Source organism: Hippocampus guttulatus, chromosome 12 (assembly GCF_054856545.1).
Source record: "Hippocampus guttulatus isolate MCC_2025c chromosome 12, RoL_Hgut_1.0, whole genome shotgun sequence".
Classification (NCBI taxonomy): Eukaryota; Metazoa; Chordata; class Actinopteri; order Syngnathiformes; family Syngnathidae; genus Hippocampus; species Hippocampus guttulatus.
The window spans coordinates 11814100-11836752 of NC_141272.1; the positions used below are offsets into that span (position 1 = coordinate 11814100).

General features: G+C 41.4%; 1 protein-coding gene across 3 annotated transcripts in view; it reads left to right on the plus strand.

Annotated features, from left to right (window-relative positions):
• ift80 (intraflagellar transport 80 homolog (Chlamydomonas)) overlaps nucleotides 1-22653 on the plus strand; it is a 50668-nt gene that overhangs the window by 9982 nt on the left and 18033 nt on the right. The window contains exons 1-8 of one of the 3 annotated variants that reach the window (XM_086125098.1): nucleotides 277-510; nucleotides 686-752; nucleotides 887-1110; nucleotides 3593-3703; nucleotides 3833-3901; nucleotides 7391-7500; nucleotides 9148-9237; nucleotides 9308-9445. In XM_086125098.1, coding sequence (XP_085981224.1) covers nucleotides 718-752; nucleotides 887-1110; nucleotides 3593-3703; nucleotides 3833-3901; nucleotides 7391-7500; nucleotides 9148-9237; nucleotides 9308-9445 — 777 coding nt within the window. In that variant the 5' untranslated portion in view covers nucleotides 277-510; nucleotides 686-717. Of the gene's footprint in view, nucleotides 1-276; nucleotides 511-685; nucleotides 753-886; nucleotides 1111-3592; nucleotides 3704-3832; nucleotides 3902-7390; nucleotides 7501-9147; nucleotides 9238-9307; nucleotides 9446-22653 lie in introns of those variants that run through there. The other 2 variants (XM_086125099.1, XM_086125100.1) reach the window with 2 other exon arrangements.

The window sequence follows — 22653 nt, forward strand, 5'->3', positions numbered from 1 at the left end:
GTTCATTTTTTCCGCATCTTGTTGTCTTATTGAAAACCTGGATCTTGCATCGTTTACGTTGAAATGTTCGCTTGTTTATGTGAGCCAAAAGTTAACACCCCAGTCGTTTCTACACCCCATACACTTATGTTTTATTATTTTACGTGCGTTTTTTACGCGTGTATTCAACTCTAATTTAAATGCATATATTTTAGATAAATAGTATATGTCACTTTTTCGAAATGTCCGTTGTCAAGGAAGTCATTTTGAACTCTCGCGAGATTTCAGGACGTGAAACTGAGCCAGATGAATGGCTGCTGACAAAGACGATAGCAAATTGAGTCAGAAAGCTCCTCTTGACTGTACAACTTTTTTTTCTGGACTACTTGTGACTCGGGGATCGACTGCTGTCTTCGGTGACATATTTAACCCTCTCGATGCCATTTTAAACGGGACCGCGCCAACGTTAGTATCACGTCACAGCCGAGGCTTCACCGACATAAGAGGATTTGGTATTCGCAACAGAGGCAGGTAACATAGCAACTACGCCGGTGTCGTCCACTGTCAACACAGCAATTGCACGACAGCAACTACCTCGCGCCTTTTTTCCTACATGTTCTTGTGATAAATGGATAATCGCGTGCTAATGTATGATCGTGCCGTGACAGTTAGCATGCTGTCTTTACATGTTGTCTTCCTTGACTAGTTTCACGGGGAATAACGACACAGACGTCTACAATGCGATTGAAAACATCGCTACTGAAGGAACCTAAACATATCCTTTTTCTGATTATGCTTAAACAACGCCAAAATGGGTCCTAATGCACCCGTGACTACTTAATTTGATTCCGAACATCAATTATATGCTCTACTAATGTGATTTGACAATTTTCCTGAATAGTATCTTACATAAAGAATTAGTAAGCTGCGTTGGCTGGACCACGGCCGATGAGTTGTACTCTTGCAGTGAAGACCACCAGATCCTCAGGTGGAACCTTCTGACCAGCGAGACCAGTCTGGTGGTCAAATTGCCAGAGGACTTCTACCCCATTGACCTGCACTGGTTTCCCAAGACGGTTGGGGGCAAGAAGCAAACACCGGCTGAGATTTTTGTTCTGACCAGCACTGATGGCAAGTCTTTTTTTATTTTTTTTATTTTTTTAAATTTTCCAGCCATTCATCTTTTTGTGGGAGCCTGCAGTATTTGGAGAAAAGCCATATAATCACTGTGAGAAGTTGCAAATCTTGCAACAGAAATTTGGAACTGAGATTTGGACCCTGAACCTCAGAACTGGAAGTGAGACATGCGAAACAACATGATGCCGATTCATATTTTGCCTAATTTATTTCAGTTACACAGGTTAACTGGTAAATTTTTTGAGAAAGTGTTTTCCGATTTGCCTCAAGTGTTTTTCCATTTGTTTCTGAATTTTTGCCATCCCTGATCAAAATATATAAGTGCAGCATTCAACCATCCATGCGTTTTGTGTAGTGCCAGTCCTCATTTGTGAGCTGCAGCCCATTCCAGGAGACTTTGAGCCAAAGGAGTGGTACGCCCTTCAGGAGTCGCCTTGTCAATTTTAACTGAGGGATGGGCAAGTTAATTGCTGGAGGGTTCCATAATTTTGAATCAGTATTACTGCGAGCAGGAACATAGGACCACGCACTTCCTAACCAATTGTATGACAAAAATGACATTGTAAATATAGACAAAATACATGCACACATGGAAATTGTGGAGTCTAAATATATTACATTTTTTTCATAATGCATGTATAAAGCATCCACTAACAACCCCAAAACAAAAGGTTTGAAGCAAACAACAAAATAACCAACATACTGTATTGTTTTGGGGGGTTTTCAGCGCAAAGGGCTGTCTTGCACAAAATAAATTATCATTCAAGGACTGCACAAAACTGCTTAACAGTAAAACCAACATTCAGTGCAAGAACTCATTTTGTGCATTTTTTTCACAAAAATTTCAGTGAGCTACTGAAAATGTTATATTATTGCGGTGCTCCGTTTGTACTGCATGTCATTCCAAATCTGCAAAATATTATTAGGTCTACTCACGTTGTAGTATCGGGCTGCATAAGACCAGGTCTAAGTCCAACTCAGCCGTGTCTACCATCAATTGGTGAATGGTGATATTACAACTCAAGACTACAGTCGACTTCTATGTACTTGCGGTTTGGATGGATGTGCATATTCTCAGATCTACTTTTCTTTTTAAAAAATATTTTTTCATATTTATTTTTTTCATTTTTTTTCCATTTTAATCTTAGAAAACATACGTTAAATGTTCACCAGCAATTTCGAAGGATATTTCAGTATATATATATATATATATATTTCTTTTTTTGAGGTGTTACTTAGAGTGTAGGCTGTCAGTTTCCCATCCCTGATCCCAGGGCACATATTAACTAACAACCATTTCTGCTCAGATTGCCACCTAAGGGCAAATTTAGAGACTTGAATTAACCTCTGATGTAGGATCTTAGAATGTCGGAAGATCTGGAGAGAACCCACACAAGCACTGGGAACTCCATCGAAGGGCCAGAGTCGAAATTCAAATCTCAAACACTTCGACTGTGAGGAAAGCATGCTCATGGGGTCGATGTTTTTATTTTGCTTGCAGTGCTAATTCTGTGTTGAGCCGTATCGTAAAATGACTTAACAAGCACTGCCTGTCGTCAGGCTGTATTAGAAACAAACACAGAATGTGGATGTACTATTATGTCAGGCAACATGTGGTCAGAATACTAATAACAGTGTCGGGTTGCATAAGCACACCCCCAAACTGAGGCAGCAATTTTCTCTGGCAGACCAGTGAGTCATGAAAACTCATTTTATCCTCGTATTTACTGTTGCAGCTTTCATTTTTCTTTCTGTCCTTGTTTCAGTATCACTTTTATTTTTTTGAATTTGGATAAAATATCCAACAAGTTATCATTACACTGTTGAAATATCAAATAATGCATTTGCAGTTATTCTCAACTTTGCACATTTATTCTGAATTCTTTGGTAAATGGCCATTTTTGTCCACACAGTCTTGATGGCAGTCATTGAAGAGCAAAGTGTTTGTGTTTTTATGAAGCAGTGAAACTAAAATATTTCGCTTTCAGAAACAATTTAGCTATGATGCATCCCGAGATGAGGAAAATCAAAATAATGTGCACTGCTTTTTGTTATTTAAAAAAAAAAGAGTAACACTGTGCAGTTTTGTCCAAATTTAGAAATGAGTGCAGTGATATGATTATTTTCAATTTAAGGCCATTGGAAATAATATAAAACTTAGAATTTGTGAGCACACAATGCCACAAAGTACATTTTTGGTTCACGGCTTTCATCATGATTTCCATGAACCCACCAAAAAAAATCCCTTGATCAACCAACTCTAATTCCACTCGTATATGCTTTCAATGTCACTTAGCCTGGAGAAAATAAAATCTTCCATGCTTCTGTTTTTGTTTAAAATATAAAACCACTCAGAAAAATAAAACTGAACTCATTTACTTGCCTGAGTCCCATTTAATTTCTTCATGCATCTCGATCTTGAGTAAGAATTGTGCGCACCCAACCTTAACGTTGGCCTTTACCACTGTCTGTGCAGGGAAGTTCCACCTTGTGTCCAAGACCGGGCGCATTGAGAAGAGTGTTGAGGCGCACAAAGGAGCCGTTTTAGCAGGCAGGTGGAACCATGATGGGACTGCCCTCATCACAGGTAACAGATAAAACAGGATTAACAACTGATTTCCATCCAATGCTGTGTATTTCATCAACCTGGTATAATGTTAGAGTGGAATGTTGAAATATGTAATTCCTATTTTTTCCAATGTCAACATCCGTTTAGCTGGAGAAGATGGGCAGATCAAGAACTGGTCCAAAAGTGGCATGCTGCGTTCGACACTAGCCACCCAAGGTAAAGATAGTGAATGTAGATGTGTCGAATTACCGTACTTTCCGCACTATAAGGCGCACCTAAAATCATTCAATTTTCTCAAAAGCTGATAGTGCGCCTTATAATCTGATGCGCTTTATATATGGATCAATAATCTGATTTCATTGATCAGAGATGAAAGTCCTCCGGTATTCCGGGTTTTTCAAAATTTTATGAAAATGTCTCTGGAGAATTGAGGAAAATTTGCCTAAAATTAATCCGGATATTAGTTGACAACATTGAACGAAGACGCGTTTGAGTTCGTTGTTTTGCTTTCACGAGCATAGCCATGTTGAGACACAAACACTAGTAACAGTAAAGAGATTTTCGTCTCTTTATAAACACACTTGCTAAACCCCAGTGGAACGAATAAAAGACATCGTGGACAAGACAGTTGTCGTAAAAAATATATTTGGACAAAAAGGGAAAACACAGATTGGCAGAAAAACGTGTCCGTCCGTCCGACTTTGAGTGTCGTCTCGGCTAACAGCATAGCTGTTGTCGTGTGTGACGTCGGTTGTGTCGGCGCTGATTGGTTGAAATCAAAAGACGCGCTTGTGTACATGTTTGAGCTGAAGCACGCACAGCGGAGAGAAGCGAGCGGACTATGTACTGCTGAGGCCCGCTTAGCTTGAGTGGCGTCGCCACAACAGTAACACCCTCGCCTCGCATTCTCATGGGCTCGCCATATCTCGGAGATTTCGAAATTTCGGCGAGAACAGAAGCCACAAAGGGTGCACGTGTGCACACAAAAGGAAGATTAATCATTGAATGTCGAGTATTTGAATAGCATTTTGTGTAAACTAATTCATGCGTGATCAGCCAGGTGTGTGTGTGCGCGCGCACGTATGTGTGTACATATATATATATATATATATATATATATATATATATATTAGAGCTGTCAAACGATTAAAATATTTAATCTAATTAAAAATGCAGCTGTCATAATTAACTCAAATGAACTAAAAATTTTATCTAGATTAAGCTGGATATAAATCAAGCTGTATTGTATTGTATTCCCTTTAGTATAGCTCCATCTAGTGGATGCGTAACGTATCTGCCGCCACTATTGTAACCTCTATTCTTTGCGCCTTATAATGCGGTGTGCCCTATATTTGAAAACAGTTTTAAAATAGGCCATTCATTGAAGGTGCGCCTTATACTCCAAAGCGCCTTATCATGCGGAAAATATGGTAGTCATTTATTTGAAGAGTGATAATTTTAAAGACAATAATTATGGCATGGCAGCAGGCTATTTTTGCAGGTTCTTGCACAGCTGCCTGCTGTTTGACTCGCCCCTCTGTCATTTTAAAGCAGTTTTTTGCCATCAGCTTTTTAACCCAAACATATTATTCTAAAAGGCAATCAGGGAGGAAATAGTTGGCCATTAATTGGCGTTCCTTGACTATGCTCACGTTAGGCACGTGCGCACATACATTCAGCCTTTTGCTCTTTACTGTCGAACTCTAAAGGTTGAACTTGATTTGTTTTGGTATGCTAGCCGGCGACTGATTTTTTTTTTTCCCATGCTGTATTTCAAAATAATTATTCCCCATAGGCAACAATGTAAATCAATATAATTTAAGTTCTAAAGTCAAACTCTTGGCATAAGAAAACCTTGATTTACTGTACAAGAAGCGTTTTAAGTAGCGATGCACCAATACGCTACCAGTATTGGTGCATCACGACCATTATTTGTGCTAATACTATGTGTCTTCATTTGATAGCCTTTTGAACACCAGACTAATCTGTCCTCCCGGAGCGTGTGGTGTGCTGTTTGACAAATTGCAAACAGTCTTTCAAAAAGGGTCAACAAGCGCTTGGTTCAAGCTGTTTATCGACACTTCCCAATTGACGTTTACAGAAGAACATACACAAAATCGAGTATTGTTTCGTCTTGCTCGCGCTAGCTTAATGCTAACACTTAAGGACAAATGCCTCGATGTTGCAGTAAAACGATTTAAATACTGACTCCTTGAAAGCAAACAACACATTACCATAATATGTAAAATCATCTTAATGTATATTTTAGAAAAATGTGATATAACATTGCTCACACAAATGGACACGTTTTGACTGCAGCATTGCCGAAACGTTCTTTGTTTTTGTTTGTTTTTTCCATCAAATCTACACGTGTTATCCGCATGAGTGCACCACATTGCCAATGTACATTCCGTTCTTCTTCTTATTGATGTAACGTTAGCCATATTGTTCTGAGTGGCCAAGGTCGAGACTAGTGAACCCCCTTCCTGTGTTGCGATAGCTTCCATTTCCTCTTCTCCGGTCATAGTCACACACCTGTAGTTCATGCTCACTGAGCTTAAGTCTCATAAGATTTCTTTTTTGTGTGTCTTTTGAGACAGAGTTTAAAAAAAAAAATTCCACTCAAGGTCAGATGTTGATTCGATCCTCCACTCCTGTATTCACTAATGCATCATAATGTTTCAAACCTTTGCTGGGATTTATTAAAAGCCTCACCTAGAGACTACCAATGAATGACATCCATCTATCTGGTTTTCATTACACTTGGCTCACTTGTTAACTGATCAGTTGGGCTTTTGGGTTTATTAATTATGAATAGTAGGAGGCCTTTTTTGGGAAAATTGATGGCACACTCCTATTGAATGGCGGGCATTGTGGAAATCCTTGGCCAGGGGAAATGGCCAATTCAGATCCAGAATGTATATAGGAACTCCTCCCCCTCTGCCCCCCCCCCCCCCCCCCCCCCCCTTAAGGAGCTGTTTGAAGCATGAGCTGCTGGGTAGTGAGATGCTGAACAGAGCCACAGATGTTTTAAACACCTGGCTAGAGACGCACCGCTGCAGAGATGTGCCTTCGTCCACATGGCTCTTAGATCACTGCAGGTGTTGCTGCACTTCAGAGCCCCAAAAGTATGCGCGCGCGCACGCACACAGACGCACACACACACACACACACCTACTTGCGCAAGGAGCAAACTGTGGTACATTGTTCTGTTTGTCTTGACCTTTTTTTTCTCTCTCACAATACGTTTCAAACAAGCAGGAGTTAGTAGCTTGTTTCAACCCCCTCTTGTTCCTTTTTGTCGGGTTTAGATCATGTGATCGGTTTGCATTTGTGAGAAACCGCATGCACCTGGAGCAGGGTTAAATGTCAGCCCGCACTGCACACGTGCGTATCCACAGCCCCAACTTGTAAACGCGCACACACACTCTTGCGCTTATTCTGCAGAGGTTAGGCAGCTTTGCACAGCTGTTGTGCCTTCTATATGCTGAATGATGAAGAGAAGCCTGACGGAAAGTGATGAATGGCTTCTGAGAAGTGTGCTCATCACTGTTGTGGCCCTAAGAGAGAGACATTTTCTTTTCTCAAATACAGCAGGAGAAATGTATGCATGCATACTGTAAATGCATGTGAATTCGCTCAGTCACGTGTGTTTCCTAGGTTGAAAATATGCAAAAAAAAGGTAATTTTCTGTGTTTCTTACAGGGTCTCCCGTGTATTCTGTGGTATGGGGCCCAGATTCCGAGAGGATCCTCTATACATCAGGTCGACACCTGGTCATAAAACCTCTGCAACCCAGCGCTAAAGTCATACAGGTACACAATCTTCAAATATCTCTTTGATCAACATTGAAAAGGACTTCAGGAACTTTTGAGAGATCGTGATACTTTTGAATTTGAATGTACAATTTGGAATTTAACAAACGTATAGGTGCCAACCGATGATATACAGTACTAATTACAGTATTTCAATTCCTTGCCAGTTGGAGATGATGTAACATCATAACAACCACATATGCATACATACTTTATGTTTAGCACACAACTGGATGCTGCACTCTCGGAATTGAACGATTACAGATTTATTTTTTTTTCGTAGTCGATGCCAATGTGATGATAGCCCAGTTGAAGTCAATTAATCGATGATGTCATTGATATTTTTTCATTGAACTACAGGAGTCCCCGACCTTTTTTGAGCCTCTTGAGCCGTTCCACAGAAAGACATTTCGATTGAGCGGCACAGGAGAAAAAAAAAAAGGATTACAAATTCAACTCACCATTAAGATGAATCGAGTTGTAGTACTAAATTTTGCATTTTTCTTTGTCACTGTTTCTGTTTCACTTGTACTCTTACTGTATTTGTGGATAGACTTGCATAATCTGCAAGTGCCCGTGCTACTGGGCTCCACGCATAGGCTGGCTGTATACACTGATTTAGGTGTTGTAATGCAACACGCGTGTCATAATGTTGATGGGTGTTTGTATGTAATACAAATTTTAGGTCAAATAAAGCTGTCATTAGCACACATCGTGTGCCCGTGCATATTGGTCATAAAATTTTGGAGTGACAGTTGGAGCTTCACTTTGTACCATTGCTCTAGTCCCTCATCGCTAGTTCCTCGGTCCAGCTTCTGGTATAACATTTGAAAGTGATGTTCTCGCCCAGAAACAACCTTATTTTCATATTCTCTGACCTGTGTGGACCTTTGAAGACTGTCGGCTTGTTCGCCGGACATTTCACTACTCCACTTTGTGTTATAATCTGGCCAAGGCAGCAGATGTGTGAGTTGAAGATTGGCTGATGGAAAGATACAATGCCAAAAACATGTGATTAGCAATTAGTTGACATCAAGCATTCAACGTCGGGTTGGAGTAGTGAAGTCGACTAATCGGTTAAAATCCGCTACTGAATAATGTTTATAAAATGACTCAAATAAACCTTTATGTAAATTGCTACATTTTAGGGGTCAATATTTGTGCATGATTTAGCTCACCGTCATTTTAGTGCCGTGGATCTGGTTTCACCGTTGTAGCAGGTCTAGTGTTCGTGCTCTAGTGAGTCGGGTCAAATTGGGATTGATTTGAACCCAACAGCAGTAAAGCCTTTCATATACCAGCCACCTAATAAAAAGGTGTAATCCATAGTCAAGTCAAAAGGACCACCATCACATTCAGTATGATTTTTACAACCTCATACAGTCACAAATAACATAGACAACCATGAATATTTATGTTGCTTCCCCTCTTTTGGGCCGTTTAGACACATATGGAAGACATAGGGTGTGTAGCGAGAGAAGAAACATAACATCGAAACATCAAGATCATGTCAAGACTTACTCAACTGTTGCACATCGTAAAAAGAGAAAACCCTCATGCATACAGCATAAAAAACATTTCCTTGTTTGCTCTTTACAAGCAGCGTGATGACAGTATTGCGGAGTAGTGATCTCTGTCTCTCTCTAGTGGAAGGCGCACGATGGGGTCATTCTGAAAGTGGACTGGAACTCAGTCAATGACCTCATACTGTCGGGAGGAGAGGACTGTAAATATAAGGTGAGGGCCTTACTGGAGCTTTTCTTTTGTTGCTGTTGCACCATACAAATCCCTCTCTTTTCTTCAACAGGTGTGGGACAGCTTTGGCCGCTTGCTTTACTTCTCGCTGGCGTATGACTACCCAGTCACCTCTTTGTCCTGGGCTCCAGATGGAGAAGTGTTTGCCGTGGGCTCCTTCAACACTCTGCGACTCTGTGACAAAACTGGGGTAAGACCACTTATTTTATACTCTCTATCATTCAGAAAATACTTTAATTACCACCCTCGGTGACTGTTAACCTCGCAGTGGTGCAGTCATAAACACACAAAGGCGTCTTTTTTTCGCCAGAGAATGACATTTTTCTAGAGGCTGTAGATTTTCTAAAGAATTATACCAATTTATAGACTTCCATGTGCTGTCACAAAAATCATGCAGATATTGAAAGACCTTATAAATTGAATTCAGCGGTTTGTTCTAAATATACTATACATGTTTGAAGATAATTGCTGAAAACAGGTGCAAGAGCTGCGAACTACAGTGTGCATGAGCCACGCTTCCTTCACCATATATAAACCTGAGCACCTTAGTTCGTATCAGCGCTTATCCGGTGCAGTTTTGACATGCAGTTAGCTATCTGGAAATAGCAACACCTTGAAAATGCACCTTCCTTTCGGACAGTCCACAAGCTTGGTAACTTTAAAGTGCGTCGACGTTTGCCTCAAGTGCACGGAGCCAGTGTGGGGGCCGGGCTGGCATGGGCTTCGTTGTTGTGGCACGGAAATGCCTCACAATTACCTGATGGGATGTATTCGAGCCGTCGGAGGGCTTAAACGCGTATATATTTACATCTCAAACATGTATTTATTTGTAAAAAAAATAAATAAATAACAGAAAAAAAGAGAAGAATAAAATAAAAATGCTAGGTAAAGTGGTATCCCTATTTACAAGTCGTAGTAGTGGTCTTTGATTGAAAATTGACAGCTGAGTGGGGCGTAGTTCTACAGATTCAAAGGGCACAGCATTTCAAAGCAGAGAGGATGGTTTGATTTTTCCGAAGTGTGAAGCTTCATTTTATATATTTGATTTATTTTTATTATATATTATTATTATTTTCAAATTTGCCAGGGTTGTTGACAATGCTCTTCTTCCTGATGGTGTGTGAAATTTAGAAGACATTTTCACTTACAGGAGCTAACTAAAGCATCTGATGGCAAGTACTGCACACCATGTGCAATACTTGCCATTTCTAACGGGGCTAAAGATCAAATCTATTTTCTTCAATATGGCATTTTCCCTCTCGAAATGACTCGCTTTTCCATTAATTCTATAGGTCAATTCATCCATTCATCCATTTTCAATACCCTTAATCCTGTTCAGCGTCACAGCGCAGAGACTGGGAGCCGATCCCAGATGACTGTGGACGAGAAAGAGTGTACACTCTGGACAATTACAGTAAATGTTGAGTAAAATTCTTATGAGAACGGGCTCATTCTTTTAGACTGGAGACCATGCATAAACATTGACAATGTAATAGAGTTTTTTTTTTGTATACCCCCCCCCCCCCCCAAAAAAAAATCCATTCTCTTCTCATGTTTCAAAATAGCATTCCTGTTTGTCACCAGCATAAGTAATTTGCCCAAAAGTGCACACGATGTTTGCCACATTGCCTGTTATTGCAGTGTGCTGTGGTTTGCATTGTGTTGCATTGAGGGCTTGTTGCTCTCATGTGCAATGTTCCTCTCGACAGAGGCTCTATGCCCTGTGCTCTCATTACCTGGCGCTCATGGTAACTGGAAATAAAGCAATAGGCAAAATGAAAAGCACAACGACTGATAATCCTTTTTATTTTTGTTGAGCATTTTGGCCAGCAACTGCATTACATGCGCCGCCCTCGCGGCACATGTTGGCCTTCTTGGAGTTTACATGTACTAGATGTCAAGACAGTGTGCTGCATTGGACGTGCTGTCATGAAAACAAACAGAACGACCTGTGTTCTGGTGCGCAGATCACATGGCATTTTGTTCTCCACTTTGACTTAATAAGGATCAAATGGTAACTTTGCATCCGGTGCTAAAAAAAAAAAGGCTAGAGAATATCTGAGCCAACAAATATATATTCTCTCAAAGGATAAGGTGTTTCGGAGAGGTTATTTTAATACCACTCATAGAATGAAAATATATGGAGGGGTTTGGGGAAGTCTCTTATACTTTTAATGTTACTTTTTGGTCGTTTGAAAATAAATACATATATAAATAAAGGGGCGGGGGGGCTTAGTTACAGTTGGTTGTGGAAAAACCTCCAGATGATTGCACTGATCTGATGAAATAATTCAAGGGAAGCCATCTTGTATGAAATTTGTTTTGGTGTAGACCAAAATATCAAAAGAGTGTACCGTTTCAACGATACACGGGTAACAGTTAATCCAATTGATGGCGTTATTTTTGCAATGATCCACTCACCTAAGCTTCTTATTAATTATGGCTGTTGATGTAATTTTCAAACGGCAGCGCCGCTTGCCTTACTATGTTGTGCCTTGCTTGGGGCAGTCCGACGATGAAGATGAGGACGAGGAGGAGGATTATGACTCTGCCCCGCTTGAACTGGAGGAAGGGCACGCTTGCCTTCCCCTCCCTAAAGCTCCTCTGAGACATTGTGTACTATAGCGTGGCGTGGGAGGCTTGCAGAAAAAGGAGTGGGAATCAAAAAATAAAATAAAATAGTAGGTATCTCCATCATGGTGCTGTACAGTGTGAATGTAGTCACAATAATTGTGGGTGCGAGTTTAAACCCAAACACGGACACTAAAGATGTGCTGTACCTGTCCGGGTGCCGTGCCTTGATAGTGCAGTAAGGGAGTAAGGGTTAAGCAGCTGCTAAACTTTTTTTTTTTTTTAACTTACTAGCATGACTAATGGGAAGGAATTTCATTCTGTATCTGATACAATGAAACCTTGCACTTTAACTACAACTGCTGGCTCAGCAGGATTGCCACTGCATATTTAACCCCTTCACCTCCTGTCCGGCTCCACTTTTCTCTTACCCTAAATGCTCAGTTCTGCTCCCCTCACTCCCCCTCTTTATTATCACATTGGCGTAGCGGGGCAGGGGATGAACACACATCCAGAGACCAAATTTATATTGAGGTAAAAGCAAACGCAAGGCGCCTAGGAGATTTTGTCGTCCCCCCCCCACAAAGTTGTGGTTACCAGTAAATGCGCGATTGTTGTGATATATTCGTTGGCTTCAATTGGGATTTGGTTGAGGTTTTGGGCATGCGAAGTTTATTTCTCTTCGCGGGAGGTTTAACAAGACACGATACAAAAGGGTCCACTGTCCCTTTTTATTTTTTATTTTTTTAAACAAGATTGGGGAGAAACAATAAGTCAGTGTCTGTGTGTCTGCCATAGTATATGCATGTGCCCGCATGCCTGGCTGCGTGCGTGCGCAGCCGCTGCTGCCGTGCAAATGTGCCTGCGAGACAGCAGTCTATTTACGAGGCGCTGCAGCTGGTGTCTAGCGTCTGGACCCTGTCACGATCTCTGACACTGCCACTGGCTAACAAGTAGGAGTCATTGTGCCAGGCGATCTCCTACTTGCATCCCTACCCCCAACCCCTTCCCGATACTCTCTCCACCCCTTTTCCCCCTTCCCTCCACGCACTAGTCACCCCTCCCCCCCCCCATTTCTGATTCGTTTATGCTGCGCTGTTTTCAAGTTTTTCTAGAGCACTGTTATCATGATTGGTGATTTCTTTGTTTTAGTATTTTTTTTTCTAGAGGTGGCGGGGGCTTAACAGAAGTTGTCAATGTGAGAAACTGGATTCATTTTAGGAATGAAATTGCTGTACCCCCAAAAACCATTACATAGTATACAGGATAGCATAGATGTAATCGACGAAACATGAAATAGCAGAACATATTAACCTCCATTACAGTCATTAACAATAAATTGAATAGTTACTGGTAATATGTTTAGAAAGTCATTAAGGACACATATTGAAGGTGTAATTATGTTCATCATGCGCTTCATTAAGAAATGTAGAAATAAGTTTACTGTAAAATGTCAGAACGGACAATATTCTGCCTTCACTGAAATGCCTTTCACACTGCTTTCCCCCAAAAAATTGAGGCATCAAAGCTGAACTGGAGAGCTGGCATTCTTTGCACACAGAATTTGATAATACAGGATTTGATAATGGCACGTTGACACAGCCATTTCGATGACTAATGTGTGGGGACGTATGCATCAAAGTCTGAAACTGCAAAAATTACATGCAACATGAAAAAAAAAAGGTCACTCTATGGTCACCACTCTGGCCACCTCACACCTAGGGGAAATTGTATACTTTACTGTCATTTTCACATGGATGCAGGATCCTTAGATCCCTTGGTTCTGAGCCACCATTCAATTGGATTCATTACATAAATTGACAATTAATCTGAACTCTGTCTTTAGATAAGAATGTTTGATTCTTATGATGTATATGAACCATAGTCAACACTTTCGCACCGTATCAAGCAACCCACATGGCTGAGAAATCATTGTTTATCATACCATCCACAGTCATGGTTTCATGACATGAATTGCTCACATATCCAGAACCGTGTTCAAGTCAAATGCACGAAGACATTGCTGTGTCATTTTGTGCTTTTTGGATATGAATGAATGAATGGGCTATCAATTGCAGTATACAAAACGGTATCTGCGCCGATTGGCTTCCAGCTAGCAAAAGCAAATCAGTGCATAATATAGAAGTACACTAGGAGATAGGGGGACACAAAATCAAAGCAACAGCAAATAAAATGGCACTATTTAGTAAATTAAGATCAGCAAAATGTTGCTTTTTTATGGCATAACTCTGATCCAATCCATTTTGTTACATACTTTTCCTCAGATCAGTTTAATTTTTTTTAAATCATTTACAGCCACTCTGTATGGACTCTGTGGAGAATGATTTACAACACTCTCCTCCCAAATTGCCCTCTTTGACTGCGACATACAAACCCACCCTCCTTCACCAGGAGGGGATTGCCTCTTTCAGGATGAATGGGAGTCCCTTAATGTCCCCCCCCCCCCCCCCCATCTCGTGTCAGGGTGTGTTGGTCTACCTCCCGCTTATCACCGCTCCCTGCTGCTTTCGCTTTTGGCCTTGTCTACCTCCCTTTTTCTTCAGAAGTCCAGGGGGCTCCCCCTGAGGTCGTTGTGAGCCTGGCTTTGCACCATCACTAGGGTATTAGTAATGGCTCAGCATCAAAATGTTCCTACCCTATTCTCCTTGCCTCTTTTTTTTTTTTTTTTTTTTTTTTTACTTCCACCACCAAGCGGTACAGTTTGTTACGTTGCTATATGCAGTTCCCCCCACCCCCATTGTCAAGATTTGTAACTGAACTGAGATGTTTTCTTCAAACTATTTTACTCGACTTATTCGATGAATGGTTACAGCCCTGAAGTTCATGGCATTGCACCCTGCTGCTGCATACACAGCCATACCCTCTGCGCACCTTGTTATGGAAATTTAAAAAACAGATTATCCATCCTCACCTCTACAGTGGGAACTGCGCTGCACTGAACCACTTGGTGTAAACGCTGTTCATGGGCCAGCATTCACTCTTTTTTTAGCCATGTAGCCTCTTATGCTGTGTGACATGCTTGCGTTCACCCCTGTCTTCCCCTCCAATAAGTCTTCCATTAAGGGCGCTTATACCTGACCTGCTTTTTGGCGACTTGATGCCAGCCGCCAACCCACATCTGGAAATTGCCACTCCTGGAAGGGAATAAAACGGCGCAGAGTGAGCCACTGTTGGTGGAGCATGAAAAGGCAAAAGAAACCGCTCCAGATTTATTAGTTGGTGCACATTTATCTGTTTTCATCATATGAGATGGGCACTTTTATTGTGGGAGGTGAGGAAGAGAAAAGAAACACATAAGGGCTTGGAAAAACAGGACAGAAGGATCCACGAGGGAGTTACACAAAGTGAAATAATTAGTATGGTTTTGATGAAAAGAAACGTCACGTGAAAGAAAAGCAGCGTATGTTAGGGAGCGTGTGTGTAACCGAGAAGTAGAGCAAGAGTGAGAGAGTGTGATCAAACAAAGAGAATCCTGAGTCAGCAGCAGAGCAGTTCTCCTCTCACTCCCTCTCCAATGCCCCCTCCCCCCGGCTACAGTACTCCCCCCGCCTCTTTCCCCCACTTTTACTTTACGAAGTGCCCTCTCCTTACAAGTCTTTGCTCTTGCATGCTATTTCTTGCTTTCTGCACTCCCCCTTTCTTCTTTTTGGCGGAGTCGAGGCTGCTCTCTGGCAGGAAGAAAGCAGAGCGCCATACTCATTCCGTGTGTTCTCCTTGTCCACTTTGGAACACATTTTCATGCCGCCAGCTCAATTGATGAGTGCAAACATTGTTTCAATTATTAGTACTTGTATGGCAGAGATGTGTTCCTCGAGCCGGTCCTTGGCCTCGAGGACCGGCTAGAGGACCGAGGGGCGGTCCTTGGTCCTCGGCCTTGGCCTCGGAGTCAAGTCCTTGGTCCTTGGCCTCGGCCTCGGGAGTCAAGTCCTTGGCCTTGGCCTTGGCCTCGGATGGCCAGTCCTCGGACACAATGAGGGATTAGAGCCTCGAAACCCTTGTATAAGGACCGCAAAAATCACGAAGGAATCTATTAAATTCCATCCAAGGAAACCCATATTGATGGATTAACTCTGGCGCTTTAAGAGGGGCGGGTCTGCCACTGTCAGGTATCAGTGAGCGCAACGTATAAAGAGCGGCATCACAGTTAGTTTCAATCACGGTTTGTTGCGTTCGTGATCAGCAGTTTAAATAGCGTGTAAAGCCTTTCTGTAACTGGTGTCTTTTATTTAGTTATTTTTGAACAGTCGTCACGTTTGTGCGGTCGCACTAGAATGTTTGTTTGAACCAAGTACGGTAATTTGCGTTACAGCTGGAGTCAATAATGTCGGCAGTTCACTTCCGGGTTTGGCCGTTGGGATTTGGAGTCCTTTTGCTCGATTCCAGTTATGTTTGCTGAATGCTTTCTCATGTTTGGAATAATGAATATTGATAATACATAGTTTAAAATCATGGTTGATTTAATTATTTATTATTATTATTATTGTGAAGTTGAAGATATTAATTAATGTAGTATTAGTGGTAGTGGTAATAATAGTAGTACTCAGAGAATGGTTAGAGATTCAGCCATCTCGTTACCTCTGCGTCCCGCGTCCTAGACGCATAATTTTCCCACGGGACGCACAGTTCCAAACAATGTGCGTTTTTGGGACGCAAGGAAATTTCTCAGTCAAAACAAACAAACAAACAAAAAAACTACGGCAAGCCTGAGGATTTCACGGTAACAATCGTTACCGGTAGCGTGTCGTTTCCGTGGCGTCATTTTCACGGTACCGAAAAATAGTTTAACTATAAAAGTCACCGCACTTGAGTTGACTGTGTGATCAACGCGATTTCACTGCGCCTGTATGTGTGTTTGTGATGTGGTGTGGTGTGTGAGTGTGTTTCTTCTAATTTACTTTAGTTTTGTTTTGTTTTCAGTGTTGGGGGGGGACGCAACAGATGACGTTATGTGCGCATGCGGGTTGTTATTTTAGTCCGCAAACTGAGGAATCGCGCGGATGAAAGTTTGAGATGGCGGCGAAAAAAAACTCACCAAGGTCTACTAATTACGATATTTAAGAAATGGGAATGCTTGTCAGATTTTTCGTATGAATCGTCCAAAGGGCGTATCACTAAACTCACCTGTGACGTATGCACAGAACGCAAGAGCGAGATACGACGCGAGGCACGATTACGAGGCAAATTGGTCATTAGATTTGTAGGCTAATCGCTGTGAAAAATATTATGAAACAGTATTGGTTATTCTATAATTTACTGGTTGTAGCATGGTAACTTTATGAATAAAACATTCGTCACAAGGTGTAGTAATGCTAACGTTAACTGTTGGTAGAACTAATGATGTCGTGTGCTAAATTCTTTCGTCAAATTGATCGTAGATTACACATGCATCGTCTTGGGAAGAGGATGTCAAGCCACATCAATACTTACCTGTATTAATGATTACCAGTCAATTAATCTTTGCAGTGTGAGATTGGAAAAAATACTCTGATGATGCCACATGAGTACACCAGTTTTTGATCCATTTATTTTTTGGAATAAACCTGGAGTACACAGCTGCTGATGTAATGTTCATTGTTAATGCATAGTTTTCAAACATTGACCCTTGAAACATTATACTTTTGAGTTTCGGAATTCTTGATTATCAATATCAGTCAAAATAGAAAAATGGGTTCCCGTGATGAACGTTTACGGAACCCAACATTTGTTATCGTGGTTTCCCATTGGTTAAACCGACGGAACCGAAAAACAGTTACCATGAATTTCCGAAATTCTCAGGCCTGCTCCTGAATTATTTAAATTTTTGCAGCATTTGTTTATCATTGTATGTATATGTTGTTGTTTCTATTATCATCATATGCAATTGAATAAGTGGACCATTGCAGAATTCGAAATTTGGGACTCTCTCAATCCATAATGGCACTCATACTTTAACTCAAACTGTAAAATTATCACTGAGAGATTACCGCTTTTTCTGCAGTCAGTGATTGACTGCAAAGTCATTTTTCACCTTGTGTTCCGTGCCATGTCATGCCTGTTGAGTGTTGATTTACTTCATATTAAGAAACTACTGCACTAAAACATTAATTCATAAATGTATACCATATGATTTTTTTTTCTCAGTATAAATAACACGTACCCTGACTGTTCTACTCTTTGAATAAAAAACACTTCATTCAAGGGTTAGGGAGTGCAAAGGGTTATGATGGAGGGGTGTTGCAAATCATGAAGACCTGCCAAGTGGTATGATAGCATTGTTTTATACATGTCCTCGGCTAGGCCTCAGTTTCAAAATCAGTCCTTGGTCCATGGCCTTGGCCTCGGAGGCAAGTCCTTGGTCCTTGGCCTTGGCCTCGGCGGCAAGTCCTTGGCCTTGGCCTTGGCCTCGGGTTGCCGGTCCTTGGACACAACACTGTTGTATGGAGACTTGACTATCACCAAGCCAAAGTTTAAGATAATAGTTCCGACTTTGTGTTGTTGGTCTTGAGTGGCAAACAAGCTTTTATTTGTGTGTGTGTGTGTGTGTGTGTGTGTGTGTGTGTGTGTGTGTGTGTGTGTGTGTGCGCGTGTGTGTGTGTGTTTGTGTGCGTGTGTGTGTGTGTGTGTGCGCGCGCGTGTGTGTTTGTGTGTGTGTGTGTGTGTGCGCGCGTTTGTGTGTGCGTGTGCGCGCGCGTGTGTCCGTTTCTGCCCCTTTGCTGTTGGTTGACCCCATGCTTTTTGCAAGCATGTGAACAATAAAGTGTTGGTGCCCGTGTGCATAACACGGGTTTTCGTAAAAGGCACTTGTTGACACGGTATTTACACCTCTCCAGAGTTGTGCTCAAGGCGTGCCTTGTTGCAAACCAATAGGGAGGGCATAATGAAAAAGACTGCCGTTGGAAGGAGTTTGGATGGGGTGGGGGAGTGGGCTGTCCAAGAGATCCTGTAAAGTTGGCCTAGGCACCAAGGTTGGGTCTACATAAAAGATGTCAGTTTCTCCTTCCCTCACATTTCTGTGTTGTTGCTTTGCTTTTTTTTCCCTCCAGGTCACCACTGTTTCAAACCCCCTACTCTCAGCCCGCCTGGCAAATTCATCATTCTTGGCGAAACAACAATCGCCACTTGTTAAACAAACATGTCACACTCGCAGAAAAAAGAAGTGATGAAAGGGTGTAACGAAGGTGTCACCGGGTAACCAATGCTGCCGGATAATGGGACTTTTGCAACTGCTGTAACTGCTGTATCTTTTCAAACGTTGTTGCCAACACTGAGTTCATTAAGCGCTGTATTGAGGACTTGGGGCTTAGAAAGGGTTGTGTGTCCCGCTGTGTTTGTCCCACTTCTTGGCACCCAAATAGACATTGACAATGTCTGGTTTCCGCAGTTGGCCGCATTTGTCGTAGACTGGACCTGTTAAATGAGAAAACTAGAGCTGTATCAAAAAAGATTCCTTTACAAGGACAATGGCACTCAAACCCCCATTGGGACTGAATAATTTTGTGACTCTCAGCTGCTATGCACAGAGAGCTTTTTTCCCCTTTTTAATCTTAATCAGCTCCTGGACCTCACTTAGCCCCAGTGCAAGTCAATTTTAATGGTGAAAAATAAAATGACTATTCCGACCCTATCGCAGAGGTCTTCAGAAGTCTTAAAAGCATTGAATTTGGTCATTTTGGTCATTTACATGCATTTGTTTACCTACGTCATCAACATCCCCCTTTTTTTCAAGTGTAAGAAGTTTCTTATTATTCCTCAATTTTAAGAGTGCCGCAATTTAAGTTACAAGCCATCGATGATGGTTTTTTCTTAGCATTTATTTATTTATGTATTAATCTATTAATTTTCTTTATTTATTACCCCTTGACTTGCAAACAATGACATGAGTTACAAGTGCACTTCAGAGACTTCACTGTTCCATTTGACATCCATGCTGAGCATGGATGTTACGCTTTTTTTCTACACAGAATGAAGATAATTCATTCTGTTACTTATTTCAGCCAGCTATGCCCCCCCCCCATAAACTGGCCTTCGGTATGGCTCCCAAGAAAGTGAAAAGTTCAAGTGATTGTGCTATTCGGAACCAAACGTATTGCTATTACACACACACACACACACACACAGAAAAACTCACTTGGCCACGCCATTTAAAGGCACAATATATTACACTTTTGGCTTCCATCTACCAGTATTCCTATTCTGCATTGCTTATCCTCACAAGGGTCAGGGGTTGGGCTGTCTCTAACAATTCACTAGGCCAGGTTCATCCTCATTTGGTCAGCAGCCAATTGCAGGGCACAGGTAAACAACCGTTCACACTCCCATTCAAACCTAAAGACAGTTTAGACAATTTCAATCGACCTCCCATGCATGTTTGTGCAATGTGGAAGATCGTCCAAATCCTCATAATTTCAATTTCCCAACCATAAATATTCTATGATTTCTGTTGTCCTCTATGGCAGCAGACTTCTTTCACAAACATTGAGTTTTACTTCGGAAAACAATAATCCTTTTTTTTCTCCTTTTTTTTTTGCCTATTTACTCACATGTTGCAGATCACACTACTAACTGAATCTCAATGAATTGATCTTGTGCATTTTCTGCACCGTCAATTTTGAAATAATGTCCTCTTTTGGAATATAGGGATGGAAATTAAAACGTGTTTTTAAAAAAATCTGATTAATCAATTCATCAACAAAATAATCAACAGATTAATAGATGATTAAATTAATCAATAGCTGTAGTCCTATTTGTATTTGACAACAACACAGTGCTATAGTTCTTTATTTTCCTAGCAGAAATTTCAATGAGCAGAGTTGATTTGCAATAAGAGCGTGGTCAGAGAACAAATTCAACTTAGAAGTCAAGGCGCCTTTTTAGTTCCTGCCAACATCGTAGACTTATAAGTAATTACCTGATCAAGTGATTTGCATTTGTTACCTCTTTGACACTTTCTCAACCTGATAGGCATGGTGTTGAAGTTGGGCAAAGGGTCTAGTTTGTTTTTAACCCTTTGTAGCGTGCCAAAACATAAGCAAATACTGGTACCTAAAGTGTGTGTGTGTGTGTGTGTGTGTGTGCGCGCGCGCGCGCGCGCGCGTGTGTGTGCGTCAGAGAGATTGTAAGCACATGTCTGCATAGTTGGTGCTAATAGAATTCTGCTGTCCAGCTCACAGCTGTGTCTTGCTGATGAGTCCCATGAGGCCCCAGCATGTGTCTATGGTTACTATGTTGAGGCTCCAGCATGAAACCATGTGCAGATCATTACTCTTTTCCCTCCCTCCCTTTCGCTCTGTCTCTCTCCTTCCGTGTCTTGTCTCGTGTCTCTCGCTCACTCCCTTGCACCTTTTCTCTCCTGCTCTATCTATTCTCGAGTTTGCCCCTCCCCCCTCTTTCCCTCGCATTGACAAAGCTCCCAACTTGTGCCACTCTCCAGTCACAAGGGTCCGCCCTATGTGCAGGATATTTGTAGAACTCATTCACTTCAAGACGGTTTGTTGTTGTTGTTGTGTTGTGTGAAGATGGCAAATTTACCGTGGTGGACTGAATAATACTCGGTACTTGAACAGATGAGGAACTGTACCACCCCATGTGGCTTTATGTTCTCCTGTACTCAAATTGAAAGGTTTTTGAGGAAAAGAATTAGAACGCTTACAAGAACGTGTCGTTGTTTATATAAAGGTAAAGCAGTGGAATGTCTGTTCCGAGGCGGCGTATCATTTGTTCATTAACAATTTTTATCCCAAAGGTCATCAAGGAAATAAAAATAATCCATCATAGCGTCAAAGTTGCAATCATAACATTTTCACAAGGGTAAAACATACTTATGTTTTAACCACTGTTGATAAAACGCAAAACTCAGTTCAGCCTCAAATACAACATTACAAGCATTTGACTTTTTAACACTCTTAATTGCAAAAAAAAAAAAAAAAAAAAAATTAAACCACAGTTAACAGTAGAGCTTGGACTCGTACCCCAAATCTGTGTTCGCTATTCATGTTCACGTTAATGAGTGAATATTGGATTATCCTGAGTCAACAAATGAAAAATCTAATTTGTTCAGAATAGTAAATGGAGTGCGGCACGGTGATCAACTGATTAGCACGTCTGCCTCACAGTGCAGAGGTGCGGGGTTCGATTCCGGCTACGGCCTTCCTGTGTGGAGTTTGCATGTTCTCCCCGCGCCTGTGTGGGTTTTCTCTGGGTGCTCCGGTTTTCTCCCACATTCCAAAAACATGCGTGGCAGGTTAATGCAACACTCTGAATTGTCCCTAGGTGTGAGTGTGAGCACGGATGGTTGTTTGTCTATGTGTGACCTGCGATTGGCTGGCAACCGGTTGAGGGTGTCCCCCGCCCACTGCCCGAAGACGTCTGGGATAGGCTCCAGCATGCCCCGCGACCCTTGTGAGGATTAAGCGGATCGGAAAATGGATGGATGGATAGTTTTCAGGGCAGCTTTGTTTTAGTTTTTTTCTGAAACACTTAGTTTTATTTAATTTGTCTTCATGCATGCGTGTATGCATCCAACTTTAGAAGCGGTATTATGCCATGCACTTATTGTAATTCAAAGTCTACGGACTGTGAAACTGTACCTTGTAAAAAAAAAAAAAAAAAAAAAAAAAAAGACATTTTTTAAAAAACGAAAACTAAACTAAAACTTAGACGTCTTGTTTGCCAAGTTGCCAATTTATAAACTGGATTTGTAGCTTGAATTCTTGGTGCAAAGTATTAAACCTGCTTGTACAGTGTATATTATATATATTATATAGTATAGTATAGTATATGGTGTTGAAGTTGGGCAAAAGGGTCTAGTTTGTTTTTAACCCTTTGTAG